The sequence below is a fragment of the Protopterus annectens genome, chromosome 1.part0, assembly GCF_019279795.1.
Source record: "Protopterus annectens isolate FY-2018-M chromosome 1.part0, PAN1.0, whole genome shotgun sequence".
In the NCBI taxonomy this organism is placed as follows: Eukaryota; Metazoa; Chordata; order Ceratodontiformes; family Protopteridae; genus Protopterus; species Protopterus annectens.
Window position 1 is genome coordinate 1,661,088,467 of NC_056725.1, and position 24,972 is coordinate 1,661,113,438.

Below are 24,972 nucleotides of genomic sequence, written 5' to 3' on the forward strand. Positions count from 1 at the left end.
CACCAGATCTAGGATATTTGAGTCCCTTGTGGGGGTATCAACCAGCTGATCCAGGGCAGTGTAGTTTATGAAATCGAGGAACCTTTGGGCAAGTGAGTTAGAACATGTATAATTTACCCAGTCAATGGATGGGTAATTAAAGTCGCCAAAAACTAGGGTGTTCAGTTTTATTTTGATTGACTTGCAAGGCGAGGATTTCTGGCAGGTATCCGCTGTTTTTTTGACACAGTGAAGGAAGCTGAATTTGATTGATATCCTGGGCACTGGTAGAGTAAGTAAGATTGAGAGATTAACACCCCCCCCCCCAAGATGGAGTAAGAAAAGGTGTAGGTCTTGGGAGGAGTACATAATCTTGTCAGTTTACCCACAGAGGAGACTGGATTTGTCAGGAGTTATCCTCATACAAAGAGGGAAGGTCTGTTTGAGGAATGGCATCACCTCACATGAACAAGTGATGTCCTAACAGTGCACTCATAGTACAGACAATCCTTGAAGCACTTACTGAGGCACTCTCAGGAATTTATTGCATACAACAAAAATCCCAGATGGCTGCCTATATGAGACAGGGATAGACAGATGATATGCTTCAGCAGGACCTAATATTCATTAATGGTGTGGGAATGCAAATCAAATATCAAACAGATGTGTCTTTAAAGGTCTATATTGAAATATGTAAGGATCTTTCTCAGCCCCTCATTTATACAAGTAAGTCCTTTGATATAGGATATAGTGGGTTACATTGAGGAGAGTTTTTCTATGTAAATCAGTGAACTAGGTGTGATATGTATAGTCCCCACACTGGGTCAGTAATCAAGGAGACTGAATCCTCACCACTGAGAGGGAGATGAGCGTGCACTTGGAATACAAATAGGTACACTCAGTATTTCCAGATGCAGACCTCTCATCATCAAGTACAATTTCCCTTAAGAGCACACAGGTAGCACACTCAGACTGGGGTCCAGATGTCTCTGTATCTGTCTCCCTCCAGGTCCCCAGTAAGACTCCCCACTGGTACAGCTCTAGGGTTAGGTCCTCAGCCGAGTGCCTAAGCCAAGTCCTGCAGCACCCTCTCTGTAAACCCACTGCTTCATGTCCCTGCCCCAAGTAGCTGATACACACACACACACACACACACACACACACACACACTGAGAGATTTGATTTTTCACACACACACACACACACCTGGGAAAGGCTGGCACAGATTTACTTGCTGTGCCCCCTTCTGCCCAGAATATAAGGTAGTTATCACTGCTACCAGACACTTCACAATCAGCTACTCTAAGGCTCTTAACAAGGTGTGTCTAATTAAACTGTGTAATATTAATACTAATACAAATGGTAGTAGTTCACCAAGATGGCTAGACCTTTTGGAGTGGCCCACACAATGTCAGCAAATAAATATAAGTACTGTCAAAGGTTAGATACTTCCTACAATGACCTGCCACAATAAAAGTGTTAAATATATTTAATAATAAATAAAAGAACATGAAAATATCGAATATATATTCACAGTAAAGCACAGAGTTCAGACAACAGGAAATATTTAAAAGAACATTGATGGACAGGCTCAGACAAAGTAAAACAATACCTAAACTAAGCTTCACTATATTCCTGACTGAATCTAAAAGAATTACTGTTCCCTAGTTTAGTTACTTACTACCGCAAGGCAAGCTGCTGTCAGTCAGGCTTCCCAAACAGAATACTGCATACTCTGAGATTTCTCTTTTTAATATATTATGTATAATTTCCAAGGGGGATGGCAGAATGACCACATCTGATCACCTCACTCTAGGTTCTCCCGGTATTCCCCTTTGAAGCTGAGACAGGAATTTAGCACAGACAGCCACAGTACACATCCAAATGATTATGGCAGTGCCTGGGCCCTCCCCTCTTTTTACTGAGCTAACGAGCAAAGACATTTTCCCCAGACTTACAATCTCTAGTCCTATTCAGCACTGTGGGGTGCCATTGTAATGGTTTAACGGCTCATTTACATTTCCCTTATTTTTCTTAGTTAACCTCTACTGTGCCAGTATCCTGTATTAAAAACATATACATTTAATTCAGCTACAATAAATACATGTATGTTTTTCTTCATTTCAGCAGGGTGCACTGTTGACACATTTCAACACAAGCAGAGCTTACAAATACAATTTCAGCTCAAGCATCTGTACAAAATCAGTATGTGATATACCATACAGTTCTAATACATTTGTAACACAAACATCTTGTATAAATCAGTTTGATATTCAAAGGACATATCATTCTTTACAAAACTCCAGCTGGCTATACTGGCACTGGCCCATATCATCACACTGGGTAAGCTTGCCTGCCTTCCAAGATGAAACAACTTAAGTTGGTACTACAATTCTTGCAAGGCTGCTCAGAAATGTGAGCTGCGGAATGTGCCAGCCTGTCATGTGCCAGAGCTGTTATTGCTTTTTGCAGTTTTTTATCCCTCTTGGCTATAGTACCTGTTCCCTTTATACAAAATGTAGAAGTAAGCCACCTGTAACAGTAGTTATATTCATGTACTTTGTGAGAGGATAACGAGGGAGCGAACATCCAGGTTTTGATTTACTTCCATATAGACATCATTACTGATGGGGAGGAGTAGCATCTTTTTTAAAATGACGTTTCCAGTTTTAATACTGCCCCATGGCTTTCTCACTATTCTCACTCTTTGGATCTCTACTCTTTGATTCCTTAAGTTAATGCTGTTAACTGTGTTGCTTTTAGCCTGCTATGTGGAAGGTTTGTGTACAAGCCAGCTATATGAGATCACCAGAATGATTCTGCAGTAATTAACTCAGATGGCAGCAATGAGATATGGAAGTACTACTCACTGTTTATCAAGCTTGCTTTGAAGTACCCAGCCTAGTTGTAGATTGACTACACAGTGTTTTGAAAGCCTAGCTATGTTTCACCTTGAAAATCTCATACATTTACAAAAGCTGTGACTGGGGGCTGGAGCAATTCAAGGCTGAGACAAAACATCACAGAGTGAATCCTTTCAGACTTTTCTTGGTCTTTGATTGAAAGCTTAGAGTAGTTAATGAAACCAGGAGACATTTGGTTTTGACTTAAACAATTTTGAGTTTGGCTTTGTAGTAGTGTAGTACCTGGCAGCTTGCACAGTAGCAAGTCCTGCCTAAACCTCAGCCACTGTCCAAAAATCAGTGATGTCTTCGTAAACTTAAGTAATATTTATACCAATGGCGTCATGAATATTCATAGTCTATTTGTAGTTTACCCTATTCTTCAGTGTAGTGCAGCTTTGGAGTTGGTATGTTTAATTACTGGGAGGTCGCATACTCCCACATGGGGGGTGTAGGGGGGCTTGCCCCCCCCTGCAAAAATGAAGGGGAAAAAATAACACTATAACTGCAAATGTATACTTTTTACTTTGCTAATCTACGAGCAGATAATGAATATTCATACTGTATCTGTATGGCTGTCAATCGTGTCCGTTTCCCCTACGATGACATGCCCCTCTCACCTGTCAATCTCACATGTCAATCACTGAGGTTACGCCCACAGCTGTGCAGAGCAGCCTGTGATGTACTACACTAATACAAAGCTTTGAGCTTTTTAGGAGTTAAGGGAGTACTTTATTTTGTCTGTCATAAAAGGCTGAGCAACTCACATGTACAGGAGGTGTTGAAGGTTTAATGGGTTTTACTTTTCTTGAAGGTTTGGTTCATAGGTTACAGTTTTATTTTTCTGAACTTGAAGGGGCCATGAACTAGTGTAAACAAATGTAGACAAGGACCATGAGGACTAATGCTTGCACACTGGCTGGGCCATTTGCATCCTTTTTGTGATTGTGAATTTAATTTCAGTATTCATCTTGCTTGGATTGGACACTCTAAATTGGCTCTAGGCATGAATGCATGTGTGCCTTCTGTGGAAGGTTGTGTGCCAGGCTGGCAGTTCGACACCGTAAAACTCCACTGCCAATCATGAGCGGACAGGTGATCCGCTGTGGCTACCCTTAACCGGGAATAGCCAAACGAAGAAGAAGACTCAAGTACGTCCAAGTAGGCTGAGTGGATGTCCTGTTTCATAGAGGGGGGGCCTATAGCTGGCAATGACTTGAAGAGGGGTCTTAACAACAGTCAGTTGCACCTAAAGCAATTCTAGGAAAGTGTGCTGTATAACTAGTCTAGAGGTGTATTTATCTTTAATGAATTATGATACACCACCTCCTTAAGTTCTCAAGCCTTCATTTTGTGGTCTGAATGTGTGGAAGGAAATGTAACCCAGTATGACTCGAGTGCTCTTCACAGCCTTAAACCAGGTCTCCATAACTGGTAAGGTGTCAGCATCTTCCAAGGTAAGGACTTCTTCCAGTGAGTGCAGTTTCAGGTTTAGACTCCTAGCTTTTAGCAGCATGACCTAGAGGTTGTTTTTAGAGAGTATTTTTACATGAGGAATTTTGTTCTTGACATTGCCTAAAAAAAGGCACTATGAGAGTGGCAAGAGCCTTGGCCAGTAGCCAAAATCCCAGGGGTGACAGATGAAGACCATCTCTGGCAAAGCATCGAAGTCTGTCAACCATATCATCCTAGATTGATAGATACTGGATCCCCTTAGAATGACACCAGAAACTTAGCCAGTTGTTGAACTTAGTCATTTTTTGTGTGTATTGTAGCATCATCCTAGGGAAAGGTAAAATACTGCTCAAGACTAGGAACATACCTGACTGAGACATGCAAACAGAGAGCTCATTTAGATCTGTCTCCATGTAGTCCAGGGAGGTATGTCCCAAGTTGTTCACACCAACATGGACTACGACAGAGTCATAACAGTACCTGTTGTTGAGGGACTTGAGTGCATTTGTGATGTGGTGGATCCTGGCATCTGTCAAACAGCTGACCATGACCTTGTTTTTATCCAACTTGGTGAGAGGGACATTTGTGTGTCTCACAATGGAGCCGCTTATAACTAAGATGTTTGGCTTTGTGTTATGCCTTAGGAGCTTGTCTGATGAGACACAGATGTTCTGTGTACTATTTTCTGCAGGGAATGTATTACGTGAAGCTTGCTTGTGGTGAGGTCGTCTCTGATGTTTAGGTGAGCTTTTGGTAAGGACCTCTGCATATGTAGGTTTATGTGTTGTTTTTTTTTTGTGCAGGAGATGAGATGTGCATGCTGACAACCTGCCTAACGTCAGATGTACTGACTGGTAAGCGAGAGAGCTTGGATTCTAGGTTCTTAATATAGCTGCAGCTCTTGCATACTGAGTTTGTGTGAACTAGAAGAAGTGGGTTGTCAGTGTACATGAGGCAATTACTGCATTGCTTCAGGATGCCTATGTTGACCAGACTGGATGGGGAAACTGTGGGAAAATTTCCCTTCATAATGCTAGGTAAGTTAATGTGGTTAGAAACAGGGAGAGGACAGGAAGGACTGGGTAAAGAAGAGGACAGGAGAAGTGGTCAGAAAATACGAAGGGCTAGTGGGTAAGATCTGTGTTGATACCTCCGGAGCTTCGCTGAATGTAACAATGAGGCACACTCATGAGAACTCACTGATAGAGCACCAGCAGAGTATTGAGGGAAAATTTGCAAGCAGAAATGTTTACGTCTATAACCGCCAGTGGTATCCCCTGCTGAGCGGCAGTATGAGATGGGCAAACAACTGCAAATGCGGTGCTTATGTAGCAAACATGAGTAAATTTATTTAAACGAATTAACCAATAAAAAAGCTCAAAACTGAGCCCTGTTCAGCAACCTTCAATCAAATGAGTTCTAACTGCATACTCCTGCCACATGGGTGCAGGAGAACCCTCTCCAACAAAAGATGGCCTAGTTTAGTGCTCAAGTTAACCAAACAGGTTTAGATTCAGCAAGTCTGACTCTAGCCTATGCTACAGCAAACAAGGTGCAACAATTTCAGTAAAAACAGTTCAAGTAAGCAGTGATAACAGTAAAAATACATTTCAGAAGTGCACAATAAAATGAAAAATTCTGCTTAAGTTTTGCAGAAATCAGCGGATGCCTTGGATTCATCAGATAGATACAGCAGAGCAGTAGCTGGTTGGCAAACTTTGTACAGCTTTGTTAAAACAAGCGCAATTTCATATGTGATCCTATTCATCCTGGCTGTGCCTGCAAATGGTCCATTATGATCAGTGCACTACCCTGGTAAACAAATATAAATAAATAAATATTGTAGTAGCAATGATAATGTGCTCCATATTGAAAGTGCTTGTAGCTCATGAAGTAGAATAAAGCAGGAACTAAATCAAATTAAAAGCTTGTGTATCATTTAGGAGCAGTTAGAACCAAAAGAATGGGTGAATGGTATGTTTTACAGCAAAATAAGATTTGCATTTGTGTAGATCCACAGGATCTCAGTAAAACAAAAGAGAATTTGAAGTAATCCTAGCAGTGTCTTTTCAGTACTAGATGCTTAGCAGAGATCCAGTCGGATAAGGTTAGAGCAACAGAACTCCATACTGATTATTTTAGACTTCAGTTTGACATTTCAGCCTCACTAGAGCTACCCCTTTTGCATTATAGCAGTTTTTACACACTACATCATTTTAGAGTGCTGTACTTCTGCCACTACATTTAGAGCTGTATTATTTTCACTTCTGCTTTCTCCGTCAGAACAGTACTCACCACAACACATGCAGCCACATCTCGTGGAGCCTTAATTTTAGTGCCCTTAAAGCAAACCACCACACAACTCAATATTTTAGTTATAGGAGACTCCATTGTAAGACAGCTCACCAAGTTGAGCAAGAAGAAAACCATGATCAGTCCTGTTTTCTGGGCCAGGATCTGCTAGGTTGCACATGCACTCAGGTCATTGTACTACAAGTACCAGTGTGATTTGTTTATAGTCCATGTTGGTGTAAATGACTTGAAACATACTTTTATGTATGTATGAAGACAGACATTCTGGAGCTTTTGAAATGCGTGTCCCTAGCTAGTATGAGCCTAGCATTCTACTTTCACCAAAAATGATGCCACAATATGAATGGAAAATGATTGACAATAATTGTCTTAGCTTCTGGTGTCATTCCAAGGGGGTGTAGTATCTATCAGGATGGGAGGATATGGTCGAGGGACCACATTGCATTGCTAAGGATAGTATGTACCTGTCCTCTCTTGGCTTTCGAATGTTGGCTAAAACAGTGCCTTTTTTAGGCAATGGCAAGCTGACAAACCTTCCAGTATAACAAAACCAACCAAAGTGAATCTAATGACGTTATTGCTGAGTGACAGGAGTTTAACAAGAAACTCTGCTCCCTCCAAGCTCACCTCAACCCAGAGAATACAGATATCTGTGCAGTTACTGAGACGTGATTTAAAGCCACAGAGAGCACCCGGCAGTGCAGGGCTGCAATGTCTTCCAATGATTTAGGCTAGCTACTGCACAGGCAGGGACTAAAGATGGAAGTGTCTCTATCTACTTCAAAAATAAACTAACCTCAAGGTTTGGCAAATAGGATTGTGTGCTTGAGCGTCTCCATGTCCAAATTATTATAGGCAAAGTCCTATTCATATCTTTTCAAGCTGTAGGTCCCCCCTGTATGACACCAGGAAACCAATAGCTCATACTTAAAACTTAGTGGATAAACTCCTCATTCACATTAGTACAATTTTCATGGGTGACTTTAACTACCCCACTATAATCTGGGAATCGTACACAACCCCACAAGTGTAGGCCGAGCGGTTCCTCAATTTTATAAACACCCTGGCCCACATAGTTCACGCAACTACTAGGGATACAAACTTGCTGGACCTGGTCCTCAAACATTGGATAATGCGGCACCCACCATGTAATGTTCTGTCTGGTAAGGTCAGACCATGAAACTGTCTCCTTTGAAATCAAAATAAAACCAGTGAACCCAGCTAACCCTGTAGCAGTTAGGAACTATTCTGAGGCAAACTTCCTGTTATTACATGATAACCTGGCAAAATTTCAAGCCCCTCCAAAACCCTGAGAACAGAGCCCCCTATGCGGAACTGTTGACAGAAACCCACTACAATCATGTTAGATGCAAAGAGACAGTTGTGCCTGCCAGGAATAAGCTCAGAGCAAACTCAAACAAGTCACCCTGGTGGAATCCCAGCATCAGTAGGTTGAACAACAAAAGAAAGAAAGTCATGATGAAAGATAGGTAAAGCAGCACCCAGCAGAATAAAAACTCTCGTAAATCTAAGCAAACAACTCTGAGGCAAGTCAAGTCTACCAAAGCCAATTTTGAGAGTAAAAATAGCCTCCCAGATGAAGGAAGACCATAAGGTTTTCCTTAGCTGTTTCAGCAACCTCAAAGGCAGTACACAACAATGTGCAGAAATAATTGTAAATGGAACTTCCTGCATGGAGCCAGAAGTTATAGTAAATCTACTGCCTTAACAAATTCAGCTCCAGTTTTACTCCTTAGCTCACCCCGATCAGTAAATACCATCAAAGAACCACACACACACACACACACACACACACACACATATACACACACACACACACACAAAAAATATCACTAGGGATCTTATGTGCATTGTCCAAGGTGAAGAGCACTGCATCAGTTGGCTCAGATAATATTTCATAATTACGCCTAGATAACATGAAACTCAACCTATCATTACCACTGGAGTCACTAATTAACCATAGCCTCTTCATGCCATGCAACTGGGGCACTTCAGCAGTCATCACTCTGAACAAGGGTAGGCCTTTGTGGACCCCAGAAACTACAGACCCTTAATTCTGATTTAGTCTCATATGCAAAGCCATAGAAGGAATTATCACAGAAATTATTAATAATGGCATTAGAAACCTTCAAACACTGGAACCAATCCATTTTTGTTTTGTCAAGGACAGATCATGCCTACTAAACCTGGTGAACATCTTCAAGAAGGTCACCAAAACAGTGGACAAAGGCAGAAGGATGCATACTGCCTGCCTTGACCTTGCCATTGTCCTAGTGTGATAAAGAAACTCACAGAATTGGGTATAAACCCCTGTGTTACATGCCGTGTAGCCAGCTGGCTCTCGTATAGTAACCAAGAAGTTAGAAGGAGACAGGTCACTAGCGGAGTCCCTATGGGCTCTGCGCGAGGTCTGCTCCGTTTTGTCATTTACTTCATGGAAGTCAAGGACCTCTGACTAACCAAGTTTGCAGACTGCAAATTCAAGAAGAGCTAGCACAGACATAATGGATGCTTGACCCCTGTTTAAAACTCAGTGCTAGGAAGTGCACAGTTGTACCTTTTGGGAAATCAGCTACCCCAGGAAACTACTCATTGATATCACACCACTAAGAGTAGACCCAGTAGTCAGGGGTTTGAGGACTTGTGTAGACAGTAACCTGGCTTTTGATCGTGTATGTAAGGTATTTTAATCATTTAAATCATACTACGTTGCTCAATTTATAAGAACTGATATGGCATCTAGGTCCAAGGAAGCCATCATTCTGCTATATTTGGTCCTCATCAGATCCATCATTGAGTACAACTCCCCCATCGGTATTTACCTGACCAGACACATGCAGCAACTGGAACATCGTAGAGGTTCCTCACCAAACAAAAAAAAAACTGGCATAAACATGTCCTTTTCAGATCACCTCAAAGCCCTATCTGTGTACTCTGTCTCATGCAGACTGTTGAGGGGCGATCTGTGCCTGGCATACAAGGCATCCTAGGATCCCACTCTGGACCTTTGCAGATCTACAAGACAAATCGCATCAGAACTACCTGATGCAACATAAGTAGGACTTGTTGGATAGGCAGGTATGTGTTTCGGAGAATATCACTTCTCTGGAACAGTGCCCCCATCAATGTGTAGCAAAATTCTTCCCTAATTCTATTCAAGTGTAACCTGGACCAGTGGGTGGGAAATCAGAAATTCACCCTTGACTGGTACTTATGTTTCTAATGGATAGTGGAAGCCTGTAGATGCTTGGCTATCCATGCCTTAGCTGAGATGTACCCTTTAAAATAACCTCTAGGGCATCAAAACTTGCTTGGCTACATTTGGGAAGCATGGCAAGACTTAGGCCCTTGTGGTCATTAGAGTGGTATACATTTATAAACCCATGTTCCATAAAAAACAAAGGGATACAGACAGTGCTGCTTCATTACTGATGATCCTTGTGTAGTAGAACCTACAACTGGAAAATCATTAGGATCAAGCAACTGATTTGCATGCAGCAGTGGTTCATAAGTATATAGGTGAATACTAGGCAGTCAGTCTGCAGATTATTACTTGTCCAGCTGAAAACTCATATTTTAAAAGTCCTCTCCAGCCTCAAGGACTGCAGAATAGAGACTTAGGGTAATGTAATTTACATGAAGTTAAATGTTGGTAATGTAGTTATTTTTGTGTTGGTAAAATGACCCGAATATTGCAGTTTCAGAGCATGTATATTCGATTTAAAACAAATATTTAAAAAGTATGCATTTGAAACATAGTGACATGTGTAAGCATTTAATTCAGATTTAATTGTTTTAGGAAGGTTACTTGGATGATAGTGGCAATGATCTTGATTAATTACTTGAAAGACATGAAGTACAAAATACTATGCTCAACATCTAAAAAATAGCTGTAGTAATTCCTCTTCCCCTGAAAACAATCCACATAAAAAATCCAGTACCAACCAATCTCCACACTCCCCACCTTTGGCAACATTCTAGGGGAAAAGAAATTGCAGTCAGCTTACACAATATAATTGCACATATAACACCCTCTCATCCAAACAGCATGGCTTCTGGTCAGGTTGCACCACACTACAAGCTCTGTGAACTTTGGTAGACAACATATTTTAGGCATAGATAAAGGTAAGTTAATTGGTGCCATCCTTACTGACTTTACTAAAGCTGCTGATCTAATGGATAACACCATTGTTTTACAGCATTTCACTAAAACAGACCTCAATCCAGATGCCATACCATAGTTTCAAAATTATCTAGCAAGCCATCACTTCCCTTCAAAATCCATTCTACATTCCCACCCACTGGCAAGTTTCAAAAAGGCTCCATATTCACCCTTCCTGTTCTTTGTGTATTAACAAACAACTATATGATCTACCTTGCCTCCCCCTACTACTTTATACTGATGACATTATAATCAGTCCCTCACAAATCTCCAAAAATCACTTAAATGTGACATACTTTCACTTATCAACTGGATCATTGACAAAAGCTTCCTACTTTATAGTGGGAGCTTTTTTTTGGACCAAACATAAACTCAGTAAAACATCAGGTCATTTGCAGTTCTTGGGTCATATTAGCCCTTCTATTGAATATACCGACTTATTTAAATACATGGGTATTTGACTTTATCCTTCACTAAACACCAATCTTCATGTTTGAAAAGGTCACCAAAGTAGTAGGTAATGGTTATGCAGTACATACAGCATATCTAGACCTGGTCATGGCTTTTGACACTATTCTGCATGCAAACATTGACTAACTTGTAAATCTGAATAGAAGTCTTTATGTTATGATGTGTTAGGCCCTCCCCTGTTTGGCACCTATTTTTCTGACCATCAAGCCAGCATTCTTGGCCTGTTGTCCAAGAAGTGAAGGGGTTAGGAGGGTGGCCTAATGGTTAAGGTGTTTGCCTTACAAACACAAGGTACAGAGTTTGAGTCTCACAAGGGATAATTGGCTAGGCTTAAAATGGCTCGCAAGGGCAGTTAGCCTAGTACTAACCTATGAACCTATGACTGTAAATTGGGAGCTGTCATTTGATCTTCTGCCGACTGTCAATTGCTTTAGACCATGTTAACAGTGGTGCAAGGACAATGCTGTCAAATTAAATGCAAAAATGTAGCATAGGTAATTTTGGTAATCAGACATTTTTCAAACCATATAGGTGACACACCCCTCCAGTCATACCCTGTCTGAGATCTAGGCACTTTTATTGATAAGTAATTCGATTTTAACCATGTCACCACTATAGTTAGGCAGGCCTTCTGTCTGGCTCATCTGACTTTCAAAGGCATCACCTTTAGCTCCAAATAAGTCCAAATTCTCCTTTACTTATATCTCATCAGACACATTATTGAATATGATGTCCCTTTGTGTATCAGCATATAACTCAACTTAAAGAGAATGAGGCTCCTAACAAATAAATCAGTAGTCTCAAAAGTAGTTATCAGGATAGACTGGCCACCCTCCCTCCTCAGTTTCTTATAGACTACTGCATGTGGATTTGTGTCTAGCCTCTCAAGCTACAAGAAGTTCAGTCCTGTTTGACCTTCTATTCCTTCACAGAAAATAATGGGTCCTCAAATACCAGATTAAAGGAACAAATGTATAAGATGTGTCATGATAGATTTATATCCCAACTATCCCCAAACTTTTGGAACAAACTTCTGTCTCATGTCAAGCAGAGTAGCTCACTTGCCATTTTCAAATTAAATGCGGATAATTGGATGGTCAGCCTCAAATTATCTCAGAGATCTTGTACTACCCTCCTTAAGGCTGTAGAGAACTTCTGAATACGAGTTATTGAATAGAGTTGTAATGGTCTGCAGACTAATTGCCATTACTTACCTGTGGCTCAGTAAAAAGGTCATCTCCCTCCTGTTGGCCAACAAGATCTCTCCTTTTCTTCTAAAGCACCCAGAACAGCAACAGGGAAAGGTATTCTTCTATTGCAGTTGGAATACAGACTTTCCATAATAGCTTTGGCTTCTTTAAGAAAACCAGTATACTTCCAAACTATATCCAGTAAACAATGTATGTTCATCACACCCTCACGTAAATATGAATACCACTGCAGAGCACTGGAAAAGGGTAAATGGCTTTCAGTAAAGCAAAAAACAGACCTCCCTATAGTTTCCCAACTATTCAGACATTTAAATAATCAAGCACTCTTCCCTTAACAGCTAACCTTCTATGACAAAGCCCTACCTACAGCATCCAAAGTCAAAGCCACACAGCTCATAAATTACAAGCTCCTAAAACTAGGCTGCACTGTATAGATTATTGCTTCTCGCATTATGACCAGACTAATGGGAATATATTCTCTCCTACATTAAAGACTTCTCATCTTACCTACTTTTATTTGGAGAATGCAAGGGTTGATTTAGTTGTAGACAGTATGCCCCTTGTGGCATCAAGTGGTACTGGTTTCCAGCTTAGCCAGGCGTGGTTTGGTGGGAATGTGAAGCAGTTAGGATGAAAAGGAACAAATCAGAGGTCATTGTTCTGCACTGAAAAAGACTGGGTTAATCTCTAAAAGTAATGGTGAGAAGCTTCCTGAAGTAGAGAAATGCAAGTACCCTGTATTTTTTATTCATGAGTGAGGGTAGAGGAGATCACGAGAGAGAGCATTAAATGGGTACAGTGACAGCAGTATTGCAGACATTGTACTGTACTGTAGGGGTGGAAGAACTGGATTATGGGATGAAGTTCTCAATTTACCTGTTACTGTGTATCCACATCTTTATCTATGGTTGCAAACTTGGAATAATGGCTGAAAAGAAGAGATCACAGATGCAAATGGATTTTTTTTTCAGGGGGAGCCTGCCAGCTGGGGAGGATCAGCAAGTTAGAGTCTTTGTCTTTGGGTTAAAAGGAGACAGGTGAAGTGGCATGGATACTTAGAGATGAGTCCACTAGACACTTTAGGAGATTTGGCAAGCACAACCCATTGGGAGGCTGCCTTTAGACAAATCAAGGACACAGTGTTGAGATTATTTACCTTTGCTTATATAGGAATGCCCAAAGATCCCCCAGGATTGGCTGGGAATTGATGGTGGGAATAGGGAAATCTGGCCTGCTTTGCTGAGCTTTGTAGTTTAGAGAATGGGATGGATGAATGAATGGATGTATGGACAGGGCTGCAGAAGTCACCAAATACCAAGTCCTTAAGGTGAAGGCTGTTACCACCTATGCTTATTGACTTTTTTTTCATACAGACATTCATTGTCCAAGATTGCTGCTGTCATTAGGACAGGCTACATACATGTACTTCTCAGTGCTACTGCAATCATCCTGTGAATTCAAAGTAATGGCACATCAGTTTCAAATGGCAATATTCTTGGATGCATAGTAAGATATGGCCATATATAAATAAATATTGATAAATTTTGTTTACATTCTTACACTCCAGTAAATGGATCATACATCAGCAAAATGGTCACTAATATGAATGTAAAACAAAAATGATCACATCATGCACTTCACCCCAAGGTACAGTTACCTTGAAGTTGAGTAAGAAAGTGGTTGGGGCTGCCTCTAGAAACTAAACATTGAAAAAAAAATCAGCGAGTGCGCAGTTTCACACAGTCCAGGTTGCACTAATGACTCTCTTGAGGTAGCATGATATTAATTAGTGGTGTAGATCCTCCAACAAATGAACTAGGTAAAAATTGAGCCTTAAATTTCCATTGTAATTCTGAAATTTAGATGTTATGAATCTGTAGATGAAAAGGTATAGAATTTAAACCATCACATGTATAACATATTTTTCCCTTGCAGGTGATAGAGAGGCACATCCGCCAGGAGTTACCATTCATGGCAACAGAAAACTTCATCATGGCTATGGTGAAAGCTGGTGGAAACCGTCAGGTACTTATAATGTAATTTGCAAGACATTTGCACGTTCCGAAGGAAAAGTAAGAGATCATTTAGTTTTATCCTAGCTGCTTGTGTTGGAGCTCGTAAATCAGGACAGTTTTGTCTTCCATCTTAACTGCTTTTTGTTAGTCTGATAAATTTTATTTGGTTGTCATATTAGTTTGATTTTTTTAGTTAAAAGGCATAGTAATTGAAATGTTTTTAATAGTGGCAGCAGTTTCTTTTTGAGTCACTAGATTGCAGTGATTTAGACAAGGAGTGGCCCAATTTTTTGAGAAAAGTGATCTTATTTTTTTCTCTGGGTGTACAACTATGAAAGTAATATATTTAAGTAAGGGGGCAGTGAAGGCTAGGGGTATGAGGGACAGCAAAAAATAATGCATGCATCCCTTAAACCTAGACAAATTATTACACTGTCATGCTTATGAAATCTGCTTTTGGTACTCATTTTCAAGTGTCAGCATGTTGGTCACCCTTTCACAGTTCTTAGTAAACATTTCAGAGAATTATACTTTGAGGGTCAGGAACATTCTGCATATCTGTTTACCATTATACCTTTAAAGGCTTAAATGCAGCTCAGTGTTAATGTTGGATAGGCCATTTTGCCCTTGTCAGTTCAGGCAGTTTTGTTTGTGGCATATTTCCATTGACAAAAAATTTATTTTTTTATGGAAATGATTTTACATATTGTAACACGAGTGAACTTTGTTTTAACATTCCTCATGAACACTGATGTACCACATTTTACAGAAACCAAATATGTTGCATCATGGCAGAACATTGAAATGAATTACCACTGCAAGACTTTTTGTGGCTCTGTATAATAATCAGTACCTCATTTACCCTCTGACAGTTCTTATCAAAAATATTGAAGGATTGTATTTTGACCTTCTATACACACATTATTTCTAAGATTGCAGTGTCACCCTTAAGAACCTTTAAATGAAGATTAGCATTTAAGTTGGCTAAGTTATTTTGCCTGTGCCAATACACTGATAGGTGATAGTTTTCCAGTGCAGCAAAGTCCATTTTTAGGAAATAAAACACAGTAGTTGGTGTGATGGCTGCAATATTTAGTTTCCATTGCCTCAGCTCAGGAGAGAAGTGAACTGTCACAACTTATTACTGCACATTGTGAGCACCAAGTGATAAGCATTGATTAGTGGCATGACAGTGAGGGGCACATTAGTGACAAAATGTATCAGCCCATTACCTCCACAACTGGCACTCATGGACCACTGGAAGGTGCATTCTGGGCAAGTCCATGGGTGCAGGGCCTGCAGGAAGTAGGCGTGGCAGAACCTGATGCATGGTGTCAGTATATTGGATGAGCATAACAAAAACATGGGTCTGCTGCAGAGTCACCAGCATATAATCCACCATGCCTACTCAAAAGCTGTTGTAAGAGAAAGAATGTCCACAGGAGGAGGGCCAGTGTCACAGACACCAAGGTGCTCTTGGTGTCCCTGTCTGTGTACACTGACTAGACACTCATGCAATGCCTGGATATTGGAGCTGAATTGATGGTGACAAGGTTTGTCTTTGGAGGACACACCAGGTTGTTATACCCATATACCACTGCCAAAGTACATTAATGCATCACTGCATTGGCATTATCTGTGATAAACTTTAACATATATCTCTAGGTACACCAGGGATATGTTTTCTGTGCCCTTTGGTACATTCTCTTCCTTCATACATATTTACTATGTATCACTGTTGTGTGCAAAGGTTCATATATACATACAGGCATTTTTCTGCCTTCACTGATGGCCTGATTGCAGTGCCTCCCAATTATTGCAGCCTGCCTTTGGCATAGTCAGACAGCATAGTAACAATTTCAACAGCAGTAACAGTAGAAGGCACAGTACCACAAACATCTATGGGACATGCCCATGGTGGATGTTGATGCACCTCCAGCATCCCATGCCTCATGAGGGTCCTCCTGTACATGTCAGGGGTTAGTGCTGCCAGTGCAGAGCGCATACACAGCATACAAGAGAGCTGTGTCAGTAGGCTCTCCTGCCACAAAGCCTGCAAATTCCCAGGAATTAACATCACCTTTTGGCATCACTGAGCAGATTGTGATTCTGTGATCCAAGCAGAGACAGATGACACTTGTACCATGTCATAGATGATTAGTGTGATACGTGACTTATGTGACAACATACTTAAGGGCCTTCAACATCTGTGTACCAAAATAGCATGTATGGGTAAGAGCACACACACACACACACACACACACACACACACACACACACACACACACACACACACACACTTACTTGCTGAGGGCATTGGAAAGCCAATTTGCATATTTTGCAGCCACTGTGAGGTATGAAGCTTCTGCCAGCTGTGGCCATGTCAGAGGCCATCTGCATCAGCCACTTTCACAAGGCAGAGCTTCACAGCTGTCCCATATCACTCTAGAGCTTATGTAATCAGTCACCCTTCCCATGGGCTCCACCACACCTAGATATTGCCATAGACATAGTTGGGGGCAACTGCTGTACTGGTGTCAAGGAAGATAATGTCAAGTAGTTATTTGCCATTATGGCCACTTGGTAATATTGAGCATGACGTGCCATGATGGGGCTTCCACTTTCTACATCCTACTTAACTGCAGCACTGTGACCCATGCCATGTCCATACTGCTGAAGCATTCTACCATTTGCTTCACATGGTCTCCTGTTCCAGTGCTTTCAGGTCACTCAAACCATCTGGCCAGCAGTGCCCATTGGGGAGCTTCACCCAATCCATAGACACAAGGCAGAGCTTCACAGCTGTCCCATATCACTGTAGAGCTTATGTAATCCATCACCCTTCCCATGGGCTCCACCACACCTAGACATTGCCATAGACATAGTTGGGGCAACTGCTCCAAGTGCACCCATCTGTGCTCCCAGCTACCGCATCCACATTTGATAACTACCCTTCCACCATTGCTGTTTTCAGTCATTGTGCCCCATCATTCAGAATTGCATGGATTAGGTAATGTTTGATGTACAGTGTGGACTGACAATCCATTGTACTGCAAATCCCTGATATAGTGCTGCATGCATCACTGTCTGCTGTGGACCAGATGCCACATCTTTGCAGGTGATGCTGCACATCAGGCCTGTCTTAGCCTTGCGTTGAGTTCTAATGCAGCCGCTTCCTTTGTTCTTTCCTGATATGGCTCCTCCTCTTCTGCTGGCTTGAGTCTGTCTGGCACTTCAAATAATGACCCAATACTCTGCATAGAGCCTTGTTGTGCATCTTGACTCAGACAGGCGATATCTTGTTGCACGTCTCCACACTATGTTGCAGCACACCACCAAAAGTATTTAGGCAGTTGAAGCACGCCTTCAGCACTCCATAACCACGCTCAGCAATGTTGAGTGTCTGCGGCAGTGTGGTAGTGTATGCTGTCTCATATGTGAACAGTGGCATAAGTCATAAATGTCAGAGGAGGGAATCATGGGAATTGCCTTAGTGGCAACACCAGATGCGTTGTATACAATACCTGGAAGTTCATGAAGTGGAAACCCTTCCACTTAATATACTGACCATCATGTGGAGCAGATGGGGCTTCGATGGCTATGTGGGTGTGGTCACTGGTCTCCATAGCCTCAGGGAAGTGTACTATATCATAGAATGGCCACGTAGTGGTATTTCTGTCCTCTGGTAGCCACTAGAACTACTTACAGTCCTGCACATGCTGCAGCGTCATGCCTTACACTCCTGCACATGCTGCAGCATTATGCCAAGTGGTTGTAGGATTTTTGAGGTGGACTCTTGTGATCATACAATGTCCCCTGATGGACACTGAAAAGACCCCATAGCAAAGACAGTTAATGCTGTATTGACCTCGGCGATCCCCTAGGATAGGCACTACATGCACTTCTGAATGAGAACAGCAGATGTTTATAAATTCTCCTATGGTGTCTGTCCACATGTTAGCAGCCAATTGTTTTCTTGTCGCACACATGATGGTTGTTCAGCTGTGAATGGACCTGATAGTGATCTCCGAGTGGTGTGAAATTTATTGTCACTGGCAGCGGGAGCAGCTACTAACAGGTGCACTGTTCAGCTAGTGCAAATGCTGTGCCTAGCTCTTAATGTGGGAGGTATGCCTGTTTGTCAAGTAACGTCGAACAACATTTCTGATCAGAGTGACTAATTTTGTTATTTTTAAATGTTTCTGAATCTCCTGCCATGTTTGCTGCCCTCATTTGAATATGCAGTGACTATAATTTCCATACATACTTTTCTCATTTGCGTGTCAAATCTGCATATGATGCATACCATTCTATCTTCACAGTAACAAGCTTGTCCTTCATATGTCTCTGAATTGCCCTCTCCTTGCATGCCAGTGCTTATACTGAATGTTATTATTCTCCTTAAGGATCTGCCTCCAAAATCACACACACACACAGTTTCCTGAACTTCCCCCCGCTTCATCATCATTCCTTTCCATTTTAAATCATAACCTTCTGCTTGTGTTATGTACATGAGCCTTAACTGTGTAACTCTAAAATATCCGCTCAAATCAGGTAAAACCTCTAAACTGCATTGTTCTATTGGAAGGATCAACTTATCCCACTTAACTCTTGCCTCCCCAGATAAATTCTTTCAGTTCTTTATTATCATCCACAAATTCTCCTCTGGTTAATAAAAGTATGCCTGACCCATATGCAACACTAAAGGGACTAAAAACATTTTACTGCTTGTATGTTACTATTCATAAATATGGGTTTCCGGTTACTCAGTTCCTATTATATTATCTTTTGTTTAGTCTCTTCTTGCATATCCTTAACAGAAGCCTTTTTTAATCCATGCTTCTAAATACTTCATCATATCATGTCCCCACCTATAAATAATCCTGCTTAAAGCTGATAATTTCTCCATAATAGCAGTTTTCGGTGAGATATAAATACATGCAATTCATGTGTGGGTATATAATTTATGGCTTGTAGCCTTTTTTTATCTTCATTAATTGTATATCCCGAAAAGACTTGAAACTGTCTCAAAATGTTCCACAACACTGAGCTGTCCTTTTCTGGATTTATCTGGTACAAAATATATCATCTGCAAATTAAGCCAACTTTTCTTGATTACCGCAGCAATTATATCCTTGTATTTTTGAGTCCCTTATTTTCTGTGCCAATGACAAATAACAATAGGGAAAGACAGAGCCCTTGCCCATTCCCTCTGTTTAAACACAATATTATGTGAGAGGAGCCCCTCTCACTTTAATTATGGCCTCCGATCCTTCATATATCCTTCTAACTAACCTTGTTGTATCAGGGGAATGCAAATGCTTCCAATGCCCTACTCATAAAAATCCCAGCTTACTCTTTCAAATGATTTCTCTGCAACAAACCCACCAACAATGGAGGTATCTTCTTACATTCTGCTTCCCTCTGGATCATCATTGTTCTTTTAATGTTGTCAAATGTTTGCCTCCCCTCCACAAAACCACACTGATCCATATCTATCAATTTTGGTAATACCTTTGCCATTTTTTCATTACTATAGATATAAACATTTTATAATCGTGGTTTAAAATTGAAATGGATCTATATGAAGCTGAGTCTGAAGGGTCTTTGCCATGTTTAGGTAATACAGCCACTAGAGTTTTCTTCTAAGATGTTTGTGCTTCCTCCCCTTTTAAAATATTGTTAAATAAAATCTTCCAAATCTTTATTACTTTCTTCCCCTCCTAATTTCCAAACTTCTACAGGAATACCATCTGTTCCTGGAAGCTTTTCTGAAGATTGATTTATACATCCCTATTTTTTTTTCTCATTACCTCCTATCTTAACTGTTAGTTGTTGAGCTTCATCTACCCCTAACCTTGGCATAATTAAGTTTTCCATAAATATTTTCATTTGTACTCTTTCTTGATTTCCACATTTCTCTGTTTTATGGAAATGTTCATAACATTCTGGAATATTTCTAAAACCTGAACTCTGATTATTTTTCTTGTTATAGGCTCTCTAAGTTTGGTGACAGCCCCTTCAACATTCTGTTCCTTAAGTCATTGTGCTAAAACTTTTTGTGCTCTGGATTTATCAAAAAATATTCACTTAACTGCAATCTTCCTAATCTCGTGTGTATTATCCAGAAACGCCTTTATTTTCTCTTTAGCACGCTACATTTGCACCTTGTGTTGTTCTGTGAGATTCCCCTTATTCTGCAGTACTTTAACCTTTGTCAGCCCCTCTAAGTAATATTGCTTCTTAACTATATATATATATATATATATATATATATATATATATATATATATATATATATATATATATATATATCTTTCTCTTTTACTTCAACACTATTTTAAGCTCCATTTTAATTTTATCCCAATCACTAGCTATAACTTCTGAAGCTATTCCTATCTTCCCTAATAGCTCTTGAATAATTTCTACTACACATTCCTTAAATTCCAGTCTTTTTAACAGGTATGTGGGCAAGCGCCATTGTCTTATTGTTACTTAATTTCCCTGCATTTTTATCTTAGTGATCAGAAGTAGTTAATTGGATTTGTCGAAGCTTTCAATTAGATGTACTTGTTCCTGTGAAATATATTTTCTATGTAGTCTAGCCCAGTTATTGTATTTTGGGGAATATATAAATCCTGTCAGAGTTCCTACTACTGAAGTCACATCTTCCATACCAAATACTTTAATAAATTTCTTCAGAAATCTACCTTTTGTTGTGTTGTCCCTTCTAGGTTACCATGATACATCATCATTATTGCAAATCAAATTGCAGTCCCCACTTATAAATAGTCATCCCTGCTGAAAGCTGATTATTTCTCACAAAATTTTCTTATTCTCCTTAACAGCAGTTTTGGACGAATATTAATACATGCTGTTGTAATCCCCCTTCCTTGCCAATAGCCCATTTACCACAAGTCTACCATTTTTGTCTTTTTCCCCCCTCTTCTATCACTAGTGGAGCCCCTCTAATAATTAGGGTCTATATCACATCGTCGAGCTTGTATAAGTTTGAACGATGTAATATCGAGCCCAAAAATCCGAAATGTAAAAATAGCGAAGTCATGGCACATCGATTTTTTTCCAGGGAAAAAATTCGGTGGATCATTTTTGGGACTTTGCTATTTCCTCCACTGTGGTGCGATCTCTGAGTTTGTATATTTAAGTAGGGGGTTTGGGGGGGCACAGCCTCCCACATTGGGGGATGTGGGGGACAAAGCCCCCCACTTTAGTTTTAGTTTAAGGTTTATGGGGGTTTTCTTGGTTTTTTTTTTTTTTTTTGTTTGGGAACAGTGATTTTTTTTTCCCTGGGAAAAAAATCTATGTTCTATGTGTTTGTTATTGTGCGGTTTCAGACTTTTGGGTTCAATATGGCTTCGGCTGCCATTTTCAAACCCCTAGTGCCTAAGGACCTAGTCGGCTGTTTTTCTACACAAACTGTATGCTAGAACTTTTTTTTTTGTGCTTTTCATTGATTATGTGGTAAAGAAACAACTAAAAAAATTTAAGCAGCATGTATAGCAATCATTTTCTAATTCGCCAAACCAGTAGAATGTTCAGAAAAATGAGTGGAGTTAAAAGTTTGCTAGCCAGGAGTGATTTTCTAAGCACATTTATTGACTGCATGTGGTAATTTTAACATTATAAGCTTGGCGACATAGTTTGCTGTGATATGCTATTATGCTGGTTCATGGATCATGAATAGATGCGTTTCCTAGCATTTAGCAAGTGGATTTAGCTGTACTGCCTTAATGCTGTAACCACTGATAGCATACAACCACATAGGAAAAGCTGTATAAAATTCACTGAACTTGCCTGTGCTGTAAATTACTGCTCTAACAGTTGCAATTGAATATAGAGAAATGCAGAAGCTGTGGTACTACTAATATAGAGTGCCCTGCCTGCATGTATAAAACTGTTTGCATGCTGTTATGTTAGCTATGTTCCATATAGAATCCATGCACTGACTCTATGTATCTTACCAGGTCTTTCCACCCCACCTGTCCTTACCTCGTACGGCTCAGTCTGTGCTGAAAAGAAACTATCATCCTGAAAACTTAAAGAAAAGCATTCCTGCACTGTCCCTCACTAAGGAAAAGGACTGCAAGGTCTATATTTTAAGTGCAACTCTTGTGCTGATAGATTGCTTGGTTGAACTGGGTCTATGGCTAGTGTAGGGTCCATAGTAAATGATAGTTTAACAGTCTTAGACTCCCTAGTCAGGCTGCTATAATAAGTAATAAAATAAGCATTCTATAGTGCATACAGCCTGTATAACATGTTCCCCTTGCTTACTTCATCTCACAGTTGCTAAAGAAATAACAAATATTTGTACAAAATTCATGTTAAAAGCTTGCTTACTCCCAACAGTTAATAAAATTGTCTGGCTAAACTACAATATCTGTACAAAATTCTGGTTAAAAGCTTGCTGACTCCCAACAGTCAGTAAAATTGTCTGGCTAAACTGCAAACTTTGTTTAATACATTACTGAGTAAAACACAGCTCACTTTCAAAAGAATTGGGTAAATTGCAGCTCTCTTTAAAAAGAACTGAGTAAAATCACTGTAAGGTTGTATTCTTTAAGCCTGCATACTCACAGACCCTGGAAATCCTTGTAGCTTGGTATGGCCCCACTCCACTTGCCCTTGCTCGGGCTTGCTCTGCGTCCCACCCTGCCCCCAAATCCCACCCCCACCAGTGCTAAATTTAAGCCCAATAAACCACTCCCCCCTCCTACAACCTATCACAGATAACCCACACCTCCATACACCACCCCTTCCTGCCAACAACCCTCTTAATTCTCCACCCACATTCCTTACCAAGTACTACTACTAGCAAGATGAAGCCAATTATGTTCCTCTCCGTTATATTGCCTGGGCTATATCTCCTAACTAAGAAAACCAGCCCTATCTTGGAGTTCACCACCTCATATCTCATACCATCTCTGCTCCCACCTTGAGTGAATCGGACCAACCCCTCACTACAAACCTATCCTCTCCACTTTTAACAATCACCAACTAACTAGACCATGGTCCATCTCCCCCAAAACCAGATATCATAAAATAATAAGTAAAGTGCTAAAACTAATAATCACTGTACAGTTTACTCTGATGAGGGATGGAGACATCCACCCTAACCCTGGTCCCACCCTGCCTACAAGCTGCCAGCCCACTACCACCTTCAACATAAGGTCAAATTCAAGATCCCCTAACTCTCTCCTGACCTGTCACATAAACATCAGGAGTATTAACAACAAAGTCCATAATCGTCACGCCCTTCAATCTACCTACTCACTTGATGTGCTGTGTCTTATAGATATCTGGCTAAAACCAGGAACTAAAAATGATGAGGTTATCCCACCAGGGTACAACGTACTTAGACTAGACCATAACACCAGGAAAGGTGGAGGAGTAGCAGTTCTGTTTAAAAACACAATAGATGTCACACTAGCCCCACAACAACCCCTTTTGTTCAATAATGCAGAAACCCTAGTTAGCAAACTACAGCTTAACAAAAGTAAATCTATATTCATTGCCTGCATTTATAACCCCCCCAGGCAACAATGCAAAAACCCTAGAAGAGACTTCCTCTAATGGCTTTCCAACACATACCTCCATGAAACAATGTTGTTAGGAGATGTTAATATTGACTGGAACAATTGTTCCTCTGGATCTCCCACCACCCATATAAACCTTCACAGTTATACCCAAGTTATATTTTCACCAACCAGAATAAATAAATCCAACTACAAAGGCAGTATCTTGGACTGGATTCTTATCAACAATCACCCAGACCTGTATAACAGATGATATAAGTGACCACCTACTCACTCACATCATTAAGCATAAAGTAGATAACCACCACCAAGTTCTATATCAATCTATCAGAAACAACAAGAACTTTAACTCCACTGACTTTCAGAATGAACTCGAAGCATACAATTGGTCTATACTTAAAGAACTTCCACTAGATGATGCTGTAGCCTGCTTTAATTCTAAATTCCTCTCCATTCTAGATTCCCACGGTCTTATCCGCACCCTCAGAGACAAAACTAAGACCACCCCCTGGCTCTCTAAAGTAACCAAAACCAAACTCATAGCAGGAAATAAAGCATGGGACAAATGGCACACCTTCAAAGACCCACTTGACCATATTAAATTCCGACAACTAAGGAATGATACCAAGAAAGCCACACTGTTAGACGAACAAAATGTCTATCAACGCCTTCAGCAAAAGCACCAGAACAAACCTCAAAAATTTTGGGCAGGCATAAGCAAACTGCTGCACCCTGGCCAAACCTCCACCTCCACCCCCTCAACTTGTGACCTTAAAACTCCAGAGGAAACTGCTAACATTATTTAACAATTTTTTTACCAAAACCATCCAATCACTAGCTAGCCAACTACCCCCCACCATCTCCTTTCAAAACTCCTCCACAACC

At 40.5% G+C, this 24,972-nt stretch overlaps 1 protein-coding gene across 6 annotated transcripts in view; it reads left to right on the top strand.

Moving 5' to 3' along the window:
• ADSL (adenylosuccinate lyase) overlaps positions 1-24,972 on the top strand; it is a 663,305-nt gene that overhangs the window by 548,178 nt on the left and 90,155 nt on the right. For all 6 annotated transcript variants that reach the window (XM_044068286.1, XM_044068279.1, XM_044068264.1 and 3 more), the window contains one exon: positions 14,451-14,540. In XM_044068286.1, coding sequence (XP_043924221.1) covers positions 14,451-14,540 — 90 coding nt within the window. The remainder of the gene's footprint in view (positions 1-14,450; positions 14,541-24,972) is intronic.